Source organism: Rattus rattus, chromosome 4 (genome assembly GCF_011064425.1).
Source record: "Rattus rattus isolate New Zealand chromosome 4, Rrattus_CSIRO_v1, whole genome shotgun sequence".
Taxonomy (NCBI): domain Eukaryota; kingdom Metazoa; phylum Chordata; class Mammalia; order Rodentia; family Muridae; genus Rattus; species Rattus rattus.
In genome coordinates, this window is record NC_046157.1 from 161,955,303 (window position 1) to 161,975,756 (window position 20,454).

General features: G+C 49.5%; 1 protein-coding gene across 2 annotated transcripts in view; it reads right to left on the reverse strand.

Moving 5' to 3' along the window:
* Asb18 (ankyrin repeat and SOCS box containing 18) overlaps positions 1 to 20,454 on the reverse strand; it is a 62,574-nt gene that overhangs the window by 2,962 nt on the left and 39,158 nt on the right. For both annotated transcript variants that reach the window (XM_032899615.1, XM_032899613.1), the window contains one exon: positions 13,912 to 14,419. In XM_032899615.1, the coding sequence (XP_032755506.1) occupies positions 13,912 to 14,419 (508 nt within the window). The remainder of the gene's footprint in view (positions 1 to 13,911; positions 14,420 to 20,454) is intronic.

A 20,454-nucleotide genomic window follows, 5' to 3' on the forward strand; every position in this document is an offset into this window, starting at 1 on the left:
AGCTGTGTGGGAGTGTGTGCATATTTCAGCCTGGTGTGGTGGCGCATGTCTCTAATCCCAGATACTTGGGAGGCAGAAGGAGGCAGATCTCTGTGAGGTTTGTCAGCTTGGTTGACCTAGTGAGTGCTGGGACAGCCAAGGCTACATAGTGAGACCCTGTCTCAAAAAAAAAAAAAAAAAGGAGATTAATTTTTACCTAGGTATATGTGTGCTTGCATGAGGCTCTGTGCTCCCTGTGGTGTGAGGAAGCCAGAAGAGAGCATCGTATCACCTGGAGCGGGAGTTACAAGGGATTGTGAGGAGTCCAATGTGGGTGTTGGGAACCGAACCTGGGTCCTTTTGAAGAATAGTAAGCACTATTTTCTGGGCAGATCAGCATTTTTGCAGCCAATGTTTTTTCATCTTTGATATTAATATTATTATTTTTTATCTTATTACATTGGCTATCATCTTTTTTAAAATTTATTTATTTTATGTATGAGTACACTGTAGCTGTCTTCAGACACACTAGAAGAGGGCATCAGATCCCATTACAGATGGTTGTGAGCCGCCATGTGGTTGCTGGGAATTGAACTCAGGACCTCTGGAGGAGCAGTCAGTGCTCTTAACCGCTGAGCCATCACTCCAGCCCTTATCTTATGTTTTATGTCAACAATATTGATAGTTGGTATAATCACTTTATTCCTTTTTTTTTTGTTTGTTATGTTTGATTTTGAAGGTAGCATCTAGTTATGTGTCTTCATGCCTGGCTTTGTTTCCTCTTCCTCCTCTTTTTCCTCTTCCTCCTCCTCTTCTTCAAAAGATTTATTTATTATTTTATGTGTACAAGCACACTGTTGCTGTCTTCAGACACACCAGAAGAGGGCATCGGATCCCATTACAGATGGTTGTGAGCCACCATGTAGTTGCTGGGAATTGAACTCAGGACCTCGGGAAGAGCAGTCAGTGCTCTTTACCTCTGAGCCATCTCTCCAGCCCCCTCTTCTTTTTAAAAAAATTTATTTATTTATTTCATATAAATTGGTGTTTTGCTTGCATCCATGTCATGTGAGAGTGTCAGATATCCTGGAACTTGAGTTACAGGCAGCTTTGAGTCAGCATGTAGCTAGGACTTGAACCTGGGACCCCTGGAAGAGCAGCCAGAACTCTTAACCCCTGAGACATCTCTCTAGTCCCCAAATCTTAAATTTCAATCCTCTTAGTTATTGGGAAGAATTTCAAAAGTAGACAATCATTGGGATTAACAAGACAGAATAATTTTTTAAAGTTTCCTTAGAACTCAAATCCAGCCTAATGCCAGGGAAAGGCCTTGCTGCTGAACTGCAGTGCCAGCAGCGGGTGCCAACGCATGCCTTCGACGTTGTCATAGTACAGGGTACTTAGTCGCAGGTACTCATGCTGTGTTTTCAATTTCTGCTACGGTTTTTAGCGCATTTTCACTTCTTGGTACACCATCTCCATTTTAGAGAAATTGAGTGAAGAGGTATGAAGGGTCATGGGCAGGGCAAGACTGAGGAATTGTTAGGGTTTAAATGTTAGGACCAGTGTTGGTTTAAATCTTGGCTCGCACCCGGACAAGGCACACCAAGCCAACATGGTTCGAGGTTTAATGAGAGAAGAAGAGTAAAAGAGAGGAAAGGCCGGCCACGGACATATGGAGGGAAGCAGGGTGGGGTGGGGAGAGAAAGGGACAAGGGGAAGAGCAGAGAAGAGCAAAGAGAACAAGAGGGAGAGAAGGGGACAAGCCGCCCCCTTTATAGCCAGTCACCACTGGCTGTTGCCAGGCAACTGTGGGGAGGAACACACCTGGCTGCTGCCAGGTAGCTGTGGGGGTGGAGCTTAGACTGAATACCAACAGGAACCCCACGCATACCATGAGAAGCCCCGCCCACTACTCCAGGCACAGGCGTGTTCGAGGTGTTTGAGTGGAGGAGCAGCAGGACTGATTTTATTTAGAGGTAAGTGCTGAGAGGAGCTTAGAAGACAGAGAGACCATTTTTCCATGACTCCCGGAGAGAGGTGGTTGTCAGTGCTCCACATTCAAGATGGCAGCCCGGGATGCGGGTGGGGAAGAAAATGTTGTCTTCTGATTGTTTTCTCGTCCTCTTGTGCTTCTTCCTTACTCTCCTCTCTCCTGGGTTCTTTTCTCACCTCCATGGCTTTTCCTTTCTTTCAGAGACAGGTGTTTCTCTGCTCATTCCAGTCCCCGTCTCTTCTCTGTTGTCCCTCACCCTCTTTCTTGGCTTTCCATACCATCCCCACGCCACTGCTCTCCGGGCTATTAGTATTTCACTCTCTTGGACTCTGGGCTTGAATATTCAATGGCTTCCTTCTAGCCTGGTGCATTGAGCTCAGCCCCCCTGGTGCACACACTGCTAACTGCTGTCTGGCCTTGGTCCATCTTAGCTGATGGCACACCCATCTTTCTAACTCTCGGACTGGAAGCCTTGGGGCTGCCTTTGACTTCCACATCTCTCATTGTCTATATTCTGTGGGGAGAAACACTCACAGTTCTGCCTTCAAGGTCCACCCTCAATCAGAACGCTTCCTTAGTCCCACGGCTGCCCTCATGTGGGTCATCGTGTTAGCATTCCCACTTGCCCTCCTTGTCTAGTCTTTTCATCATAGCAGTGGGGGGTGGGGATCTTATGAAACAGTCAGGGGTGACATTGCTGTGCAGACATTACCAATGGCCAAAGCCACAAAGGTATCCCTCAGAGCTCCTGCCAGTCATCATCCTGACCACCTTCATTTACCTTGGTCCCCTGTTACTCTGCACGGAGCTAAGGCTGCACCAGTCTGACTGACGGCTTGTTTGGATTGCTTGTCCCCAGACCTCCACACAGCTGACTTCCTCATTGCCTTCAAGTTTTGGTTCAAAGGCCACCAACCTTAACTTCTTCCCACTCTGGACTCACGGTTACGCCCCACTCTGCCCCTTTCTTTCATAAAAACTGTATATAAACTGGTCCATGAAATTTGTCAGGATCTAAGCAAAGCATTGTGCCAACCCTTGTAACGGTAAGATAAAGCCGGAAGTTCTGAGGGAAGGGGTTGCAGAGTTACACGCTGGCCCAAGATTAGTGGGCACAGCCTCTTACGGAAGACATTGAGGCAGGGACAGTTCCCAGTACCTGTCCAGCTTCATCTGACACCGTCCCGGTTACTAACCCTGAGGCCAAGGGGCATCATTTAAAAATACCACATGGAATTCTCTAAATTAAAGATAATCTGCATTCATTTATTTTGTATGTATGCGTAAGTGTGCCAGTGATGTGGGTAGAGGCTAGGGGACATCTGGCCAGAAGCTCGTCTTCTCCTTCTACTCTATGTGTCCCAGGGTTTGGATTTGGGTCGCCAGGCTTGTTGGCAAGAGCCTTTATCTGCTGAGGCCTCTTGCCGGCCTGTGTAATTTTCCTAATTCCCCCCTTTTGTTTTGAGATAGGATCTTGCTGGCTACCCTAGACTGATCTCCAACTTACAATCCTGTGCCTCAGTTTCCCCAATGTAGAATTACAGGTGTGGAGCACTGGGTCTCGGTTCATTTTTGCTTTTGAAAGCCTTCTCTACCTCACCTGGTTTGCATTCACTCAGTTCATCGTGGGGAGTGCTCCCTCTGTAGTGCTCAGGGATCTCCTGAGACCCAACATGATCCAAGGAGATACTCTCCGTGGTTGTTGTTCAGGTTAGCATCTCCCTGGCCTTATTATGCTCATGGCTAACAACGTCTTTTTTCCCTGCAGGATCCCTGAGAGAGAGCGAGCTGCTCGCCCGTTTATCCAAAGTACCCAGCACCTCACTGGCATCTGACTGGTGCTCATGTGTATCTGCTGAATAAAATAATGGAATAGAAATACTTTTTTTGTTCTTAATAAAAATGGATCAAAGGGTATGTCTTCTGAGCTGCTCGTATCCGAAAATACTTTTCTTATGGCGTCACAATGAAAGCAGTCTTAGTGTCAAAATGTTTCCTTTAAAATACGTTGAGGGCTTTTTCGGCTTCATGAGCAGAGGGCCTCTTTCTCTCTCTGTGTCTGCTGGACATGTGTTTCTTCACCCCCAATAAATGCTTTTCTTCAACTGAATAAAATACGCTGATGAAGTCCTAGGACGTAGCTCAGTTTGGTAGACTGCTCGCCTAGTATCCAAGAGGCCCCAGTTTCAATTCACAGCGCCACATAAAGCTCTGGCGTGGTGGCACCTCAGAAGTGTGCCACCACAGCAGAGGTCATTCTTAGCTATGTAGTAAACTTGAGGCCAGGCTTGGCTACATTGAGACCTTGTCTCAAAAATATACCCAGAGGATATTTCATTGTCTTTTGCTGATATTGTCTATTGCTGAATCCAGCTTGTCTTTTATACCAGTAGAAATAATATACTTTCTGATTGGAGAGCTAGTAGGATTTTTTTCCCCCGTGTATTTTAAGAACAGTTTTGCTACAATGTCTTAGCCATATGTTCTGTCCTTTCCTTGTCAAGAACACTCATTTAACCTTGAATTAAAAGTTAAGACTTTTTAGTGCAGTGAATTTTCTTCTATTAAGTCTCTGGAATATGGCTCCCAATTTTCTTATTCTAGGCTCTTCTGCTGAAGAGATGGTTCAGTGGTTAAGAGCACTGACTGCTCTTCTAAGGTCTTGAGTTCAGATCCCAGCAACTACGTGGTGGCTCACAACCATCTGTAATGGGATCTGATGCCCTCTTCTGGTGTGTCTGAAGACAGCGACAGTGTACTCATATATAATAAATAAATAAATCCTTAAAAAGTAATGTGACTATCTATTGCAGCTGTTCTCAATATGTAGGTTGCAACATCTTGGGGGGCTCATGTTAGATATTTATGTTGTAATTCATAACAGTAACAAAATTACAGCTATGTTATAGCAATGAAATAATTTTATGGTTGGAGGTCACCACAACCTGAAGAACTGTATTGAGGGGTCGCAGGGTTAGGAAGGTTGAGAACTGCTGATCTATTTGGCTGGCTCTAAAGTCTGTCCCTTGTGCCCAATACTTTCTCTGGGTCTCCTTTCACTTTATGTACCTCAGGGGTTGAACTGATCAAGGTGATTTTATTAGAGTGCAGAGACCCTGACTATCCCCGAGAGCCTGATACCAAGTCAAGCCAGGGCCTGCCTGGCAGAGGCTCTGAACTGGGTGGGGTCTGGGACCAGGAAAGCCGTTGCCGAGTCAGGAGAGGACACGGGTGGTGTGGATTGGGTGAGCAAGAGGGGAGCAGACAATGCCTTCTTTTCCCTCCATGCTCAAATTATCTACAGAGACCCCAGACACAGACCAGCTCATATGGGGCCCTTTCTCCTGCCACGCAGAATACAGGCCAAGACCGGGAGCATCAGGGAGGGGACCTGAAGATGCACAGGCAGCATGAACAGCACCCTGACTTTAGTCTGTGCCTGCTTCATGTTTTCATCAGATCTTTCTGTTGACTGCCCTTAGCCTGTTCTTCACAGGTCCCAGAAGCGGCTTTCAGCTTTTCTTCTAGATCATCTGCTGGGAGACACATTTCTTCTCTACTCTTTGGATGCTGTACTTTTCCTTTTTTTTCCTGCTGTTTCCAACCCTGGAGGTCCGCCGACGTTTTATTCTCGAGTGTGTGGTTTATGCACATGAGTACCTGGGTCTGTGCCTGTGCACACAGGAGCCAGCATAGCTCATTTGGTGTCTTCCTCTGTTGAATTCTGAGTTATTGCCTGAGATGTGGTGTCTCACTAAACCGGAAGCTTGCAGTGTGGGTCGGTTAGCCACGGTGGTCTTGAGATCTGCTTCTCTTCCGATGCCCGGCTCGCAAATGCTGGGGTTATAGGCGTGCATGCGGCCACATCTGGGTATTTTTACGTAGGTTCTGAGGTCCTCTTGACTGCAGAGCAAGTGGTCCTAGCACTGAACCGTCACCCTCGCTCCTCTATTCTCTTTTTGATAAAGGTGAGCCTGGTGTACGTCTGTGACCACTCGGGGAAGTCTTGGTCCTGCTCTTTGTCTAGTCAGCAGAGCGGAGGGTGGCTTATAGGACACATGTCCGTCTGCTAAGGCTGTTCCCCTCTTTCTCAGAGAGTCCCCAGGCTGCTCCGTAACTAAGTTCCCCATTTCTACCTGTGTACTTTACTCCACATCCCAGTTGCCCCCCAGCTCACTGTCCACTGTTCCTGGTGATGTCTGCCGATACACAACGCCACCACAGAGCCCTAGGCTGCCCCTTTCTTTCCCTTCCTGTCTTCTCCTGCTTCTGTCTCCAAAGACATCTTTCAGAAGACAGGGACCAGCACATTTTCTAGAACAGTCATCACGCTGACCCTGTGACTATGGCGTGCCCACGTCTTCAGGTGTGTGTGTGGAGGTCTCTAGACAACCCGAGATGGTTTCTTCTCCTGCTGCCACATTGCTCTCAGGGATTGAATTTAGGTCATCGGGGTTGTTGGCAAGCACCTTTACCCACTGAGCCACCTCTTATGGCACTCATTGCAACGAAAGAATCCGGTCCGTTTCTTGCACTGTAGGAATTTCTGGTCCATTTCTTCCAATCAAGGCCATCACCGAGTCAAGCTTCAGCCATTTTCAGAAAAGCAGACAGAACAGACTGAGCTGCAGCTGAAGGGCTCTGGCCCAGGAACATCTTCCCACTCTTCTAGTCATGTCTCTTGTCCGAGGTGCTCTTTACTTGTTGATATTTCTGGTGTCCCCAGTTCCAGTCCCGGGCCACCAGCTCTCATTCATTGTACTCTCTTCTCTGCTGGGGAAAAGCAGCCCCCAGCTCCAGTCTCCTGCTTCTCAGGTGGGCTCTAGTAATTTCTGTTTTCTGAGGCCATGCTACTCCCTCCCCCAACCCCAGACTTGTTCCTTCTCTAAAAAAAAAACAAAAACAAAAAAAAACAAAAAAACCCCCAAAAACCAAACAAACAAAAACAAAAAACAAAAAACAAAAACAAAAACAAAAAACAAAATAACGTTAAATGCCTCCCAGGGGCTGCGTGCTACACAGACCCCCCCATCCAGGGTAGAAAAGAGCTGCCCTCCCCTAGAGCCAAGCACCACCCCTTCTCCCAGCCCCTCCCCCACCCGAGGTCACAGACTGTGACAAAGTCTTATTGCCCTGTCTCCAGGAATTCATTTTCTGTCTCTCCCTCTGTTCCACCTCTCCGGGGCTCCCCGCCCCTCCCCAGCCCCTCAGCACCGTGCCCCTCGCGTTTGCCAGGCAGCTGGCTGCCTTCATTATTTCTACGCCAACACAGTTTAAAAATCTCCGCTGCCTCCTTGCTGTCTGCAGAGAGGCGGCTGCCACATTACTCTGACACGTTGATGTCATTAGTGTCCAAGCGCACGCTCTTCAGCTAATGAGGCGGCAGAAAGAAAATTAAGGGGAAAAAAATCACACAGGCACATTGCTTTATATGTAGATGGAGAAATAAGAAAAAAAAGGGTAGGAAAACAGAAGCCAGCTTCCCGATGGCTCCCCCCCCTCCCCTGGAGACACAGGCGCAGCGGGCAGCCAGGGAAACCGGGGCCTGCATTTTGACCACAGTTCTACCGAGAATCTCTTGCCCAAATCTGGTGAAACTAGCCAGCGGCCGAAGTCGCCTTACTTAATTTTGCAATTAGGTACAAAACAAGAAACCAGGGTACTCTGGTTCCAGCAGCGTCAGTGTCTGGGGGTGAGCCAAGGCCTGGACTCTGCAGATGTTTCTGGAATCTTCTATTCTCCCCACTCACCCCCACCTTTGCATTCCTGCTCTGTCTTCACTCTCATCTGAATTTTCACAATGGCCGGTCTTCTCTGTTCTCTCCTCCAGTTTCTTTTTCACACTCAGGAAGATTCGTTTCCGCACACAGATTTTGGTTAGTCACTTCCCTTCGCTTTAAAACGATGAACTGGATCTCTCTTGTCCTTAGGCAAAGACCCAGGCCCTTCACGAGGCACACATTCCCTGCTTGCTCTGTCCCAGGGCATCTGCTGTCCGTAATATTCTCCTCTAGGCTTTGGTCCTCGGATCTGGGTTTGCTCATGGCATGCTAGGGGTCTCTGATACCCCAGTGCGATGGTTAATTTTGAGTGTCAACTTGACAGGATCTAGAATCACCTAGAACACTAATCAATCTGTGAAGGCGTTTCCACATCTGGTTAAATAAAACAGGAGGGCCCATCCTTAATGTGGGTGGCTCCCCCGTGGGCCTGGGCTGACTATGATGGAGAACTCTAAGCACCAACTCTCTCCTGCTTTCTGACTGTGGGTGCCATGTGACCAGCTGCACTGTACTGATGCTGTGAAGCCCCCACAAATTGTGAGACAAAACAAACTTTTCTTTTCTTAAGTTGTTTCTGTTGGCTTCTTTACCACAGCAATTAAAAATAAATAAAAAATACACACAGCCAACTGAGGCCAAGACCCAACTTAACGCTTGCAAAGGTCAGGTGCTTCTGTGGCATGGCTCAGTGTATATGACGGTCTGACCCCCAAGTCTGGCTGATCGTGAGGGCGGAAGTCAGTGTTCTCCTGTCTCCAGTGGAACTTCAGTCAGGACTCCTGATCATGCTTATTATTATTATTATTATTATTATTATTATTATTGTTTTATAAAGATTTATTTATCATATATAGGTACACTGTCGCTGTCTTCAGACACACCAGAAGAGGGCAGTGTATCTCATTACAGAGGGTTGTGAGCCACCATGTGGTTGCTGGGAATTGAACTCAGGATCTCTGGAAGAGCAGTCAGTGCTCTAAACCACTGAGCCATCTCTCCAGCCCTTTATTATTATTTTTAATTATGTGAACGTGTGCACACACAAATAAGTACAGGTGTCTGAGGAGAACAGAGGTGTTGGATACCCCCTAGTCCTAGAGTTCACAAGAGGTTGCGAACTGTCTGATGTAGATGCTGGGAGCTAAGCTAAGGTCCTCTGTAGTATGTGCTTTTAACCTCCAAGCCGTCTCTCCTGCCCCTTAGCATGGCTGTTAAACGAATACATGGGTGGGCACATGAGAGGCGTTGTGAGCAGGCTCCACAGGCTGTGAGGAAAACTCATGGCTGACCTAGTCCTTATGTCACTGCTAGGTCCCAGGCGTAGTTACTCGTGGCCCTTGCAGGTGTCTGTCTCCCGCCTCCTGGCACGGGGGTGGGGGGGGTAAGCTCATTTTCTCTCCGTCATCACAGGGTTAGTTCAGATAAAAAGCACGACACAGAAAGAAGCAGAATGTAAAGGGCTCTGGGAGGGTTGGTGGCATCAGGGGATAAACACAGCTGACCCTTGGTCCTGTGTCATTTCAAATGGCTCTCAAGTCAACACAGAGAAGAAGGGCGAGGGGGGGAAAGGGTTTGAGTCAAAGGCTGAGGGGGTGGGAAAGGCAGCTCATGTTCCTCCTAGAGGTGACCTGGCTTAAAAGCTCTCCTAGCCTCTCTGTGGCCCCAACATTCTCTTTTGGGGTGGACCCGAAATGTGCTCTCGAAAGAGGTAGACAAAGGAAAATGCGCTTCATTTCCGAGCCATGAATTTGAGGAGTGATTCAAGAAAGCCTTCAATGCCAAGTCACAGCCGGGCCTGCATGCTTTGGGCTCCTTGCTGTCCGGGGAGTCTATGAGCCTAGACTTACCTTTATGCTTTTAGGACTGAAGCCTGGTTACCAGCCTCTGCCTGCACCTGAAGGGGACAACACCCCTACCTCTGGTGTGAACGAGGGAGAAGGGCCTGGTATTGTGGATACAGGGGCTCCAAAGCCCGCGCTCCTTGGTTGTCACAGTGAGCGTGGTTGTCACAGCGGCACAGTGAGCATGGTGCAGAGGAGGCTCACCGACGCCATGACGGTGCCTTTGTCTGGGCATAGGGAGCTGTGATTTATGTCACACGCTCTCTGCGGAAACCCTTTGCCTCAGTAATTCCGTGCTCCATGGGTGTCTCTTCACATCTATTTAAAGTACGGCTGCTGCTCACGGGGCTGCGTGCTGGCTCTGCAGCATTCCAGGTGGCTTGGTGCTTGCCTGCCGTGGTGCCGTGGTGCCGTGGTGCCGTGGTGCCGTGGTGCCGTGGTGCCGTGGTGCCGTGGTGCCGTGGTGCCGTGGTGTCTAACCTGGGCAGCATCTTTGCCTCTGCTCTGCCTCTGTGTAGAATGTGCACCCCGTGGGGCTGCTGAGCCCAGTCAGGTGATTAGACACCTTCTAGGGAAACTGACGGTGAGCATCGGTGGCATAGGCTGCCTCTCCAACTCCAGGGTTTTGTCTGCTTATCCCAGGCAAGGCCAGCCCTTCAGAGGCACATCGAGCTTGGATTCAATGAGGGTAAATGCAACTCGTCTACAGGCTGTTCAGGAAAATGGGGCCACTTTTAGATGTCCAAGGGCGTCTGTGTAAAGGGGTCAGGAGCTCACGCCCAGAGGCCGATGCATCAGACCTGTGCCCTGGAGTCACTGAAGTCCCATGCGTTCGTGTGGCGATCCTGGACCTAAGGCCTGCAGGGATCTGTGCTGTGCCAGTGCAGGGTAGGCAATGATTTTTGGTATAAAGATTTTTCGAGTAACTCTCCCGTTCCTTACACATTGGTGTGAAGTTGACTAGAGAGAATCCTTGCAACTACCAGCAGTCAGGTGCTTCCCATGGCTATGGCCAACCCCCAATCCTGAGGTATGACAGCCTGATCATATGACCGACCACACCCCGTGTGGCTGGCATGGCATCTGGGCATGTCCTAGAACAGAGGACCTGAAGATCTGGAGGGGAACTTGGAGCCATGTGCTGCCTCCCTAGGTCAGAGAAGCGTGCGTGCTGCCCCTAGAAACCCTATCCTCAGGGGTCAGGCTGGAAGGGGGATGGGCTGTGGCTCAAAGTCCAACGCCTTAATGGGGGTCCCTCACAATGAAATGGCACCAAGGTTAACAAAGGACTATTTTTAGTCACTACTGAGGTACAGTACATTGTGTGTGTGTGTGTGTGTGTGTGTGTGTGTGAATATGCACTTGTCCCAGCATGTATGTGGATGTCAGATGACAACTTGCAAGGGTCAGTTCTCTCTTACAATGAGAGAGAGAGAGAGAGAGAGAGAGAGAGAGAGAGAGAGAGAGAGAGAGAGAGATCTGTGTTCTCTGCTGCTCCATTCTATCGCCTCCCTTTAATAGAAGCCATTGTCAGTCACTTCCTGTTTGCAGCCCATCAAGGGAGATCCACTCTGTTCTTTGTTCTTTGTGTGGTTCCTTACAGTAATGACTAAATGAGTGTCTGGGCTAAATGGAGATAGAATGTGACCTGAAGGGCAGTCAGTGTGAGTCTTGTGTCCACATCCCTGGTAGCTGAACATGTCCTACTGGGAATGGGAGTGTTAGGGTGTAAGCTCTGAATGTGGAGATGTTCCCGAGTACAAGAACGGCTGTACTTCCTGTGGAGAGCACGCCACATTGAAATCTGTGTGTTGACAGAGCACCACTGGGCGACAGTATCAAGAAAGAGTCAGTGTGATTGTCTATGAGGAGAGTCTAGGAGAGGCACGTAGTAGAGCTGTGACCCTTCTCCATAGATGCCTCCTTCACTCTGAACATGCCCATGTGCAAGGTCATTTGAGAGAAATGTATAAATCTCACTCTCTCAGAGCATTGGAAACTGTTCCTTCGGATCATCTTTGGAGAAAGGCTTTCTAGATGGTGGTTCAAAATGTACCAGGGATGCATACATGTTCACAGGTACGTGTAGATGTATATTTATTATATTGTATTTGATTGAGGTATCTTGGGAGATGGGAGAGGTTTTTAAAATGAAGTGAACCAAAATTTTATGATCGATTTGATTTCCTTCAATGAAGTCTTTTGGGGATGACAATCTCTTCTTCTAGATAATGCTTTGGGAATGTTTTGTGTGTGTGTGTGTGTGTGTGTGTGTGTGTGTGTGTATGCACATGTGTGAATACCATGTGTGACTGGAAGTCAGAGTACCCATTAGGGTGACTAGCTTCACCTTTCATCTTGTCTGAGGCGGCCCCTTTTGTTTGCTGCCTTGGTGCAGGCTATTTGGTCCCGTAGATTTATTTACATGAATGGGTCCGGGTTTGTGCGCATGTGCGTGGGGAAGCTGCAGCTCAGCCTTGGGTATCATTTCTCAGGAGCTGCCCACCTTATTTTTGAGATAAGGGCTTTTACAAGAACCTGGGTATGGAGGTGATAGCTAATTTTCATTGTCAACTTGACCACACCCAGAATCAATTAAGCCCCAAGGTTCTGGCTGCACCCGTGGGGAGTTTTCTTAATCGGATTATTTGAAGCAAGAAGATCCACCCTAAATCTGGACCACACCTCCTGGTGTCAGCCCACATAAAAGGACATGGAAGAAGGGAACCTTGGTTTCTGCATACTTGCCCTCACTCCCACTGGTAAATTCATCTTGATAGCCGAGGCAGCTATCAAGGCCAACTTCTTCAGGATTCCCACAGAATACTTGAAGGCTTGCAACTCTCCAGGACTCCAGCACCAGGCGGGAATGGCTGAAGCATTCAGTCTTGTGGGCTGGACAGCTCCTAGAGTTTCAGTCTTTCTGTCTGGAGACAGCCATTGTTGGACCACAGTCTCTCAACCATCTAATAAATCCCCCATATATATATGCAGGATATATATGTATTTATAGTACATATACATATTTATATAGTATATTGTATAATATATATGTACATACACATATCTGTATATATACATACATATATATTCACATATATGTGGTGTATATATATATACACATATATACACTACATATATATGTTTATGTCTATTGTACCTTTATCAGTCCTGTTCCTTTAGAGCAGTGGTTCTCAGCCTGTGGGCCACAACCCCTTTGAAGAACCCTTTCACAGGCGTCACAAATCAGACGTCCTGCCTATCAGATATTTACATAATGATTCATAACAGCAAATTACAACTATGAAGTAGCACCAAAGTTTTTTGATGGTTAGGGGTCACCTCAGCATGAGGAACTGTATTTAAAGGGTCACGGAGTCAGGAAGGTGGAGAATCACTGCTTTAGCAAATCCTGACTAATGCATTGGGCCTCGCTGACTAGACTAGGCTGCCTGGTCCGCCTGTCGCTGCCTCTTCAGTGTTGGGACTGAAGGCACGAGCCACCAAAGCTGGGCGTTTACATGGATTCTTGTGCTTTGCTGCAAGCGTTTTACTGACCGAGCCGTCTCCTCAGCCCCTCGACGTCCTTTTAACTTTCCTCCCTCCATGATTTCATTATGGCATAGTCGTACCTCTACATTATTGTACTTCGTCCGCGTTTGCCTAGGGATTTTTTATTGTGGTAGCATTGTTTGTCCTTTTTCCTCACGAGTCTTTTATATGAATAAATGACCTCACAGATGGAGAAAGTGACAAGGTGAGCCCAGCAGAGTTTGCAAAGGCACAGCCAGGGCAAGGGGTGGAGGCCTCAACCCTGGGGTGACCAGAAGAGGGCACATGGGTGAACTGCACAGCAGGGGTGAGGGATTTTGCGAAGGTGGAGAGTGCTCTCATTAACAGGGCGCCGAGCAGGTTGAGTGACTTCACTGCGGATCAAACGCCAGCTGTGACAAGGGACTCATTTTCATCTTTCTGAAAATTACACCAAAAGACGAAGCTGCTGAAATACTCGGAGCTGGCGCTGTGATGGCATCGCCGAAGCAAGAGTTCCCCAGGAGACTACTTCGAAAGGTGACACTCTGGAATATTTATCAACAGTACAGCCTCTTCATTTTTCTTTTGGCTAACCACGAGAATTCTAAGTCCTCCTCAAAGTAGGGTTCCAAGACCCGCAGCCTCCACCTCTCCTGGGAGGTGCAGAGAAATGCAGACCCTCCCACGACTGCCGGGGTCATCCCACTTTGGACACACATTGTGTGAGCCTTGGCAGGTCCGGTGTCTGCACAGCCAAACTACCCCGGGGTCCCCTTACCTTGGGGAAGGCATCAGGCCACACGGAGCGGGATCCGTGATTTAGTAGCGCCTGGACAGTGCGCTGCGGCGCTGTCGGGGGCGCGCACGTGGCCGTCTGCAGGGCGCGCGCCAGCGGGGACGCGCCACCGTAGTCGAGCACGTCCGCGTCGGCGCCGTTCCGCAGCAGGAGCGTGCACAGGCCGGGGCGCGCGTGGCCGCAGGCCTTGTGCAGCGGGCTGCGCTCGTCCTCGTCCCGCACGTCTGTCGCTGCGCCGCCGCGCAGGAGGAGCGCGCACAGGCGCAGGCAGCGCGCGTGCTCGTCAGGGCTCCGCGCCGCCGCTCCGCACGCTGCGCTCAGGGCCGTCTCTCCGCGGCCGTTCCTTGCGTCCACGCGCGCGCCACAGCCCAGATAGAGTTGCGCGTGTTCGTCCAGGCCGCGCTGGGCTGCCACGTGTAGCGGTGTGTCTCGGTTGGGGCCACCCTCCAGCTGGACTGTCGCGCCGTGCTCCAGCAGCTCCTGGGCGCACCTGCGGAAGGCCATATCGGTCACCAGCGCGGGACCAGCCGCGACCCTCCACCCACAGGGCAACTGGTGGGTGAGCACCAGCCAAAGCCAGAACTTTGGATCTTCAAGGCCACTCACTGCGGAGCGAACAGAGCTAAGACAAAACAAGATTATGTCAAACCCAGGGTCCCAGATCTACTCCTCACCAAATGAATAGAAACATTTCATAAACTTAGAATGGGAATGACAGTTGCATAGTGGTATTTGGGAAGGTAATGTCCACACGACCGTGTTCAGTGTCCTGGTCACTTGGACTTTATCTGGACATGGGTCAAACTTGGAGGTTAAGGTCTGGAGAGAATGCCTTAGATCAAGCTACCCCATCTTTTCCTGGAAAGGGCTGGAAAGGAAGGTGCAAGGCAGGCCTTATATTGCCCCAGTTTGGGGCTGGGGTGGGGCTTCATCCTTGCCTGAAGGACACTGACTCTCTCAGACGGGCACCGGAGTCTTTTTCATTGGAAGCACCACGCAGAAGCAAACCCATGCCGACTTACGCACCCCTTCCTCCTTGACCAAACTGTGCGCTTTGGCTGTGCCTGTTTCCAGTCAGTCTCCTAAGAGTTCTGAGTCCCGTGGGAGATCGCGGTCTCCCCCTCCCCAAATCTTCTCCCAGGAGGATAGAATCTGCTGCCTCTAGGCTCACCAACTGAACTCAAGACTGTCTTCGACTCCAGACAACTAGCTTCTCTCAGGAGAGCAGTTTCCTTGACCAACCCTAGAGGGGGGAAGAAGCCACAGACCCCCTTGCCGTGCTCTCAGCTTGTGTCCTGGGGCTCTGCTCCAGACCCCTCCTCTCTCTGGATAGTTCCTGACACTAACCTGACTAGTGCTGCTTACAGTGCTCTTCTCTGCCCCAGTGAGCAAAGACTTGGTTCCTTGCCTTTCTCCTCTCTGTCTTTTCCTCAGGCAGTGCTGTGGTAACTGCTCTGTTGTCACTTTCCTCTGTTTAGGATAGGATGGCCATCCTCATCTTTTGTCACCTATTCCTCTCCACCTGGCTGCTCTGAACTCTGCTGGGGGAGGCAGGATCCTCCTGGGAGCCTGGCTGTGATCTCAGCTGACCCACCCGGATCACCACACAGCTCCCCATCTGTAATCCTCCAGCCCTCCCATCTTTCTAGCCTTTCCCATTCACGGACCCCCACACCCAGGCCCCTGGCTAGTACCCCCTTTAGATAGTCCAGCACACTAACTGAATGGCACAGCTCACAGGCTTCTGTTGGCTTCCGCCCCTTCCTGTCCACTTGGGAGTTTACCCCAGGTCTGCTGGGAGTGCTTTGAAGAAGTCCCTCCCTTGCTGTCTCCAATAGCTGTTCCTGTGGCTGCCAGGGCAGGGACACTTGTTCCCTCTATTTCTCTGAGTCTCAACAGCCTCCCTTGCCAAAGCTCCTCCTGCTGGGTTTCAGTTCTCTCTGTCCAAGGATAGACCCTACCTAGATCATTCCATAGTTGCATACCCTGGTGCCTGCGTGTGCACTCTCCCCAGGGACTCACTGGCATGGCCACCGACTTCCTGTCTTCCTTTTCTCCTTCTCTGGGACACCTTCCTCACACCACCAGGCTGAAGGGCACCCTTTTGCTTTATGCCCTTTGCTTTATGAGAACCCGATCAAGCAGGACTCTCACCGTAAAAGCTGTATCGCTGCATTTCCAAAGACAGGCTAACCCTTTGTCTCTCTGTCTTAAAATTGTTGGTTCCTTGAGTGTAAAAAATGTGTCTGACTGTGGGGTGCAGGGCTGAACCTACCTCATTATCTGTATTCCCTAAAAAGCCTGTTGAACAAATGCTTCTTGCTAACAACCGCCTTTCAGCTCCCTCCTGCACTGCTGATGTTTTCCCTATTATTTACTTAACTGGGGCTCTGATCCAGTTCATCCATCCAGGGTTTGGGGACTGACAGCCGCTGCCCTGAAATGCATTTCTTTCTTCCTAGGGACTCTCAGTCTATTTAATTCTCCCTCTGTGTTTCTCTTGCCACCACATCAGCAGTATCATGAGAAGTGGTCTGTCCTGGGTGAAAGATCTTTACAAACAACTACAGCGTGATGTGAGGCGTCCTTTGGGAAGACGGTACCCAGCCAAGAAAGGATGCAAATTTTACAATCAGAGCGATTCGCTTTGCTTCCTGCCTGGCTCTCTAGGAGGAATTTTGAACGGTGCACTGGGAGATTAGAAATCAAGGGCTCTGTCTCATTTTGTCAGCAAGCCTCACAAACATTATAAACATTTTCTTCTGTCTTTTTTTCTTTTTAAAGCAGCACAGCCTCCAAAGGAAGATGGTCACCTGGAAGAGTCCTTGGCGTGATGGACGAATGGCAGTTTGCTGTTTGCTGTATAGGGACAGGATGGGGACACTGGCCCACAGTCTGGAGGTTTGCAAATGCCCGGCCTTTCTGGTTTAATGAAGAGCCTTAACAGGCTAACCCTTGGCACTTTTTAATGCCTGGCAGTCGCTGAAGATGTAGAATTAGAGGCGGGAGAGAGAAACCACAGGACAAATTGATGAGGGCATGTCTCTCTCGGCCCAGGTCAGACAGTCATTAAAAATGAAGGTGTGGTAGCCTAGGTAATGGCACACACAGATCCGTCTCATGGATGCGTGGAACCATCAGTTTACAAAACACACAGACAATACTGCCTTGAAAAGCCACCAGTAAAGAATGTGTTTGAGGAGAGCTTGGAATTGTGCAGGGCAGAATGGGGTTACCCCAGTTTACACCCAACACTGGAGAGTGCTGTGCTCACGAGGGACTTTGGTTTCTTTGCACTGACTAATATTTTCAAAACTTCTGAGACAGATTGGGGTACACAGCTTGGTATAGGAAAAACAGCCAACGCCAGCCGTTAACCACAGAGCCAATCTCCATCAGCCCCAGCAGCAGCTAGATCGTAAGAACGACATTCTTTCCAAGCTTCCAGAACACTCTCAAAGTTTCCCTTGATGCCTCTGATAGAAGACGGGGCTTGGGAGCAGGGCAGGAGACGAGAGGGCTGAATGTGGAGGATGCTAGAGAAACAAATGAGGACCTCTCTGTATTCTACCCCAGGACTAAACCGTGTCTTCAACAACTTATCATTTCCACACCACAGCTGCAGTGGTGGTGTTTCCCATGGAAAACCATACAGCTGGAGAGATGGCTCAGTGGTCAAGAGCGCTGGCTGCTCTTCTGGAAGACCTGGGTTCAATTGCACCCACACTGCAGCTCAAAACATCTGTAACTCCAGTTCCGGGAGATCTGATGCTCCCTTCTACCCTCCCCAGGCACCAGGTGCAAGCATCTCACATAGACAAAACACCCACAGACATAAAATAAGAAGCACTGGGAAATGTCCCCCATAGGCTCCCGTATTTGAACACTGATCCCTGGTTGGTGGCTGTTTGGGGACATTGTAGAAGTTTTAGGGGGTGGATGGAGCCTTGTTGGAGGAAGAATGTCATTGGAGGTGGGCTCTAAGAGTTCATAGATTCACCCAACTTTTCCTCTATCATTTATATTTGGAGACAGGGTCTCACTAAAGGGGGATCTCACCCATTGGCTGGGTCGGCTGGCCAGCGAACTCTGGCGATCTACTCCTCTCTGAGGTAGATCCTCCTCACACTGAGGTTACAGGCACATGCGCCACTACCTCTGACTTTATATAGGTGATGGGGATCCTAACTTAGGTCCTGGTGCTTGTGGGGCAAACATTTCACCCACAGATCCATCTCCCCTGAACACTAAGCTTTTAAAAGATAATAAATTGATGGACCACATGTCTAATATTGCTCAGGTGGCCAAGACCCCAAAACTTGATGGGCTATGGACCTAGGGGAAAACCAAACACTATGATTGTTCTACTGAAGAGGTATAGCCACAAATGACTCCCAATGGCATTCTCTTATACCGATAGACCAGAGAAGCTTCCTTCTGCAGCAGATGGGAACAAACACAGAGACCAGAGGTAGACAACGCGCAGAGATCGAGAGACTTTGGAACACAGAGACCTGAATAGGGTGTCTCTACCAAGCCTCTCCCCTCAGGGCTCTGGAGCTTTTCTGAAGAGGAGGCAGAAAGGTTGTTAAGGTTGGGATAGAAGACACCAAGGACCGTGCCGTCCAGATACAATAGGACTGAGAACCCATGAACTCACAGACTGTGGCAGTGTGCACAGAGACTGCACAGGTCTGAGCCAGATGCAGTCCCAGCACTGAGAACTGGACATGAGCATCTATCCCTGGCTAAGAAGCCATCTCAAACCGATAACTGCTGGCCTAGGAAAAATTCGTCCTCTATAATGGAGTATGAGAGAGAAAGAGGGGGGGAGGGAGGGAGGGAGGGAGGGAGGGAGAGCATCTCAGGGAAGACGGGGGAGAGAAAAACCATGATCAGACATACTGAGTGATACAAGACTTATTTTCAATAAAAAATTAATTGATTAGTAAATTCATTAAAAAACACTTGGACTTTCAAGGCCAGGCAATGCGTTTCTTGTATACATTGTAGGACTTCCTGGGCATGGGGACGGGTGGCTTGCCCTGTGGCCTCTAGCTGTGGGGCTCATCAACCCTCTGAGGTGGATGCTTTTTCCCTGGGGTGTGGTGCCCAGTCAGCTTCCGGGTGTGAGCACAGAAACAGGGGACATGATGGTGGCTCCGGTCAACGCAGGATGCTTGAGTATGATCGTCAGCCATGATGGATACAGAGATTCTACAGTGCCCGACAAGCAATGGGCCAACAACGGGTGCGGGGAGCTACCAAAGCTAAATTCATGACCAAAACATCACCTTTTGCTAGAGATAAGGGCAGACAGACATTGCTTTTGGAGTACTTTGTCAGTAATACTGTTTATGGGCAACTCGTGCTGGATGCCCCTTGAGTCGTTGGGTGTTACTCGCGATCCCACCATTTAGCGCAACTGCCACGGGGCCTCCTCAGACGTGCAGAAGGGGCTTTACGATAAGGACCGTGTCCAGGAGGGTGGTGGGTCTTAGGAGCCGGTCAAATTGGATCATAGTTATTGCTGTTGCCCCTTCTTAAAGTGGGTGAGCATGGTAAAAACTGGGCTGCAGGCAGAACCCTGGGGGACAGTGGCAGAAGCTTAAGCACTGCCTAGAAGCTGTGTGTGTACCGGTCTCTGGGAGAGATCCCGAGGAGGACTGGAGAGGGAAATGTTAGAGAAAGGTTCCCTCCCACTGGCTGATTCCTGAGCCAGCTTGGCATGAAGGACAGGAAGCCACACCTCTGAGACCAATAGAAGAGCAGTTTTACCTTATTTCTCTGGACCTTCCGCCCGGGGTCGTCTCTGGAAACTTACTACCCCACCCTGTGCATTTTCCTCTCTGTCCTTTCCTTCGGAGATGCACAGGGCTTCACAGTAGTAAAGACTGACGTCAGCGGACAGAGCTCCAGGGCAGAGGAAGCAGCAAGACCCTGCTTGGCCAGTTGTAGTATCGTTGCCTGTCTTGGAGCCATGACTACTGCTGCGTTTTTATTTTTCTGGTATTGGATGGCTGCAGTGGATGGTGATGTTTGGGGGCCAACTGTCCCCTAGATTGTACACGGACCCCGTGCCCTGGCAGATGGAGGCACACAATTTCAAACACTGCCTCTGCATTTTGCTGCACATGGGCCAACAGGTAACATCTGATTGCCTAGAAACTTCTCTAGTGTCCCTTCTTCCAAAACAGATGCACAGCATTTCTCCCTATCCCCTCCCCTCCCTTCTCCTCTCCCCGTCCCCCTTCATCTCCCTTCCTCTCCCCTCTCCCTCTTCTCCCCCTCTCCTTCTCCCTCTCCTGCTCCTCCCTTGATCCTAATGGATGAAGAGGAGAGCCAAAGGCATCAGTGAGAGGAGAGAAAAGCGGTAGGGGTGGGGAGAGGCTGATAACAGAACAAGATTGAAGACTTTTGAAGTGAGTCACGCAGGGAAACACACAGGTCCTAAGACTGCACCTGAGTGGACTTTGACAAAAGAATCCACTTGAATAATCAGTTCTTGATGCCAAACACACTGTC